General features: G+C 49.1%; 1 protein-coding gene across 1 annotated transcript in view; it reads right to left on the reverse strand.

The window, feature by feature from the left end:
* Positions 1-693: 693 nt before the first annotated feature.
* Positions 694-3,852, reverse strand: part of LCA5 (lebercilin LCA5) — a 21,441-nt gene continuing 18,282 nt past the window's right edge. Inside the window, exon 7 of the mRNA XM_009907425.2 lies at positions 694-1,657. Within this exon, the coding sequence (XP_009905727.2) occupies positions 861-1,657 (797 nt within the window). The 3' untranslated portion in view covers positions 694-860. The remainder of the gene's footprint in view (positions 1,658-3,852) is intronic.

A 3,852-nucleotide genomic window follows, 5' to 3' on the forward strand; every position in this document is an offset into this window, starting at 1 on the left:
CCTGAGAGAGAAGACATCTGAGGCCTAGAAGAAGTTCTCCCAATAAAAAGCATTGTACTGAGAGCAGCCTACAGGTGAAAGAAAGAAATCCCAACACTTCCTAAGCTGGCTAGCCACAGATGCCCTTCCAGTAGCCCGAATGCCAGGGCTGCCACATAAAAGCTTGCCACCTTTCTTAGCCAACTCACTGCAACAAATAAATGCTCCCTTGGGAGGGTGTCATTTGACTTACCACACCATCACACACCAGTAAGTCACAAACATTTGGAGTGAGAACAAGCAAAGGGCAGGAGTGAGAGTGAGAGAAGGATGAGGGGGAGAGAGTGAGAGCACAAGAGTGAGAGAGAGCATGAAGGGTGTGAAAGACAGTGCAGGTGAAGGACACAATTGAATGCAAGCCTTTGCAAGTCCTCCCACTCCTAGGGCATCCTTACCAGCTCTGTGCTTACCAAGCCTCTGGGGCCCTAAGCCACAGCTGCACAAGCCAGGTGGTGCCACATGGCAACAGTGACAGTCCAACTGGAGCCCAAGTCAGGGCAAAGGTGTCTTCTCTGACTGACCAAAGTGGCCAGCCAGCACCTACCTCATCTAGCAAAGTCCTTCAGGACACCTTCTCTGTCTTTCTACTAGCAGAGTCACTGCCACATCTGCAAGGTGTGTGTTTAGACATTCCATTCCTGCATACACATCAAAGTGCATCTTTCTTCTCTACACAAACTCATTTACAGCAATGACTCCTTCATAAGGCTTTACAACACATCTGAAATGTTACAGATCTGTGTCTAATAAATATTACAGGGAAAATAGGGTGGGTTTCCTCCCCCCCCCAGTATTTACAGAGGACCCATACAAAAATATGATCATTTGAGGATCACTTCTTCAATCTCATCTTCTAAAGAACCAAGGGTCTTAACTCCCAGCTTGGCTGTAGTGTGTTGCAAGCGGTGCCTGGGTAGGTTCCTTCCTTCCCCAAGCAGCTCATTGTCTTCTTTTACCTTGGCTTTGCTGGTTTTAGTGGCAAGAATGGCATTACCTGAGTTCCAATCTATATCAAAAGGTGCTGGATGGTTAGTTTTAGAAAGAAGGATGGTAGTAGTGGCACTGCTTCCAAAGAGCTGCTCCATTAAATTGGACTTCTTCTCCTTCTTGCTCTCAAAATCTGCATTTTCCTTCAGGTTTTCCTCTAGGTGGTCACTTTTCTGGGTGAGCCAACTCGGCCTCCCCGACCCCTTCCCAAAGGAAGGCACATAACTACCAAATGTTAGCTCACTGCTGAAATCTGAGGTCCTCACACTTCGTTGCTTCTGCCCTTGTGCTCTTGAGGCATCACCCTGACTCTCATCTACAGGAAACCCGTTAGCAACCTTCCCAAGAGCATCGAAGAACTGACTGGTTTGCTCTTTTCTCTCCAGGGAATCAGATTTCCTGCGTGGTGCTGGGGAAGGAGGTTTCATGTGTGTTACATTCTGAGTCTCTCTGTCAATCTCCTGCATCTTGGCAAGCAGGAACTCTCTTTTCCGCCGCTCTTCCAGCATTTCAGGGCTGCCTTTCTCTGCTTCAGGCCTGTGGCTTTCTGTCTCCATCTTTGTTTTCTCTTCTTTATCCAGCAGGAAGCTGCTTTCTTGTCTCATTTTGGCATACTCTTCCCTTTCTGGCTCTGGAGGAAAGGTTCAGAATTATTATTATGATTTAAAAGGTGGCACCAAGCACCCCATCAAGTCTCCTCCTGGACACCTCCAATGATGGTGACTCCACCACCTCCCTAGGCAGCCCATTCCAGTGGGCAATCACTCTCTCTGTATAGAACTTCCTCCTAAACTCCAGCCTAAACCTCCCCTGGCGCAGCCTGAGACTGTGTCCTCTTGTTCTGCTGCTGGCTGCCTGGGAGAAGAGACCAACCTCTGCCTGTCTACAACCTCCCTTCAGGTAGTTGTAGAGAGCAATAAGGTCACCTCTGAGTCTCCTCTTCTCCAGGCTAAGCAACCCCAGCTCCCTCAGCCTCTCCTCACAGGGCTGTGCTCCAAGCCCCTCACCAACTTCATTGCCCTTCTCTGGACTCGTTCCAGCAAGTCAACCTCCTTCCTAAACTGAGGGGCCCAGAACTGGACACAGGACTCGAGGTGTGGCCTAACCAGTGCAGTGTACAGGGGCAGAATGACCTCCCTGCTCCTGCTGGCCACACTGTTCCTGATGCAGGCCAGGATGCCATTGGCCCTCCTGGCCTGCCTGGGCACACTGCAGGCTCATGTTCAGCCTACCATCGACCAGCACCCCCAGGTCCCTCTCTGCCTGGCCGCTCTCCAGCCACTCTGATCCCAGCCTGTAGCACTGCATGGGGTTGCTGTGGCCTTGTCCAAGTTTTACGGTTTCCAGGAGCACTTCCTTTCTGCCCACTGCTTTTCCATTTCCTGGGTTTGCATGAAAATGAATCCAACATCCTTGACTTATTTAATAGTTCTGACTTGCAGGGTATTTTTCTCTGTCAGCACCACTGACACTAGAACAGTTCTGGGATATATGGTTGGGGCTTTCTGGCTTACTTTCTTTCCCCCTCCTTTTTTTCCTTCATAAAGGGAATTAGTCCTGAAGCTCTCAGGTCTCTTCCAACCTGATCTATCCTCTCCTATCCTCTCCTATCCTATCCTATCCTATCCTATCCTATCCTATCCTATCCTATCCTATCCTATCCTATCCTATCCCATTCCATTCTATCCTATTCCATTCCCCTAACCCTAACCCATTCCATTCCATTCTCTCAGGCCACAAAATCATAGGGGTCACTGCTGGTTTCAAGTAGTAAGTTATTTAAACATATATACAGACACGACCTTCACATGAGTGTCCTGAACACACAGTGACAGTGCTCATGCAAGCACCAAATGGCAGTTTGCACAGTTACAAAGAGACACCAAAGTTGCAATAGATAGAATAGGAAGGGACAGGGATCTGCTGGAGAGGGTCCAGTGGAGGGCCATGAGGAGCATTAGGGGTCTGGAGCACTGCCTGGTGAGGAGAGGCTGAGGGACCTGGTGCTGTTTAGTCTGGAAAAGAGAAGACTTAGAGGGGATTTAATAAATGTTTATCAATATCTGAGGGCTGGGGGTCAGGAGGGGACAGGGGACAAGCTCTGCTCACTTGCTCCCTGGGACAGGACAAGGAGCAATGGATGGAAGCTGCAGCACAGGAGGTTCCACCTCAACACAAGGGGGAACTTCTTTACTGTAGGGTCCCAGAGCACTGGAACAGGCTGCCCAGAGAGGTTGTGGAGTCTCCTTCTCTGGAGGCTTTCAAGACCTGTGTGACCTGAGCTGGATTGTATGGTCCTGCTCTGGCAGGGGGGTTGGACTGGATGATCTCTTTGGGTGCCTTCCAACCCCTGACATGCTGTGAGCCTGTGAACCTGCAAACACTTCTGTGTACAAGGAAGCTCCTCCAACATTTCTCTCTTCAAAGTACTTTTCTACCAAGACAACGTGACATGTGTGTGGCCAAAAGCTGACTGTGACCACTTGGCCCCTTCAATGCACTGGCCCTTGGAATATTTAGTGCAAATTTCTAGCTGATGTTCTCACAAAGCTCCAAGTTCTCTGTTGTACTTCAGATCAAGCTTACATAAGAAACTGCAACAGTTCAGTTAACATACTTACTTTCATCTGCACAGCAAGTAAGGAGCTACCTTTCTCCCTGTAAGGTGGGAGAAAACCTCAGCTTATATTGCAAGGAGGGTAAGGGAGGTCAAATCATCCTACTTAGAGAAACAACAGAGCAGACTCTTGGCTTATGTGAGTGGTGCACTGCTGCCAGTGGAGGCAGAAGATTTGCACAGAATTTTCCTCTGAAAGCAGCTGCAGA

This window comes from Dryobates pubescens, chromosome 6 (genome assembly GCF_014839835.1).
Source record: "Dryobates pubescens isolate bDryPub1 chromosome 6, bDryPub1.pri, whole genome shotgun sequence".
Taxonomy (NCBI): Eukaryota; Metazoa; Chordata; class Aves; order Piciformes; family Picidae; genus Dryobates; species Dryobates pubescens.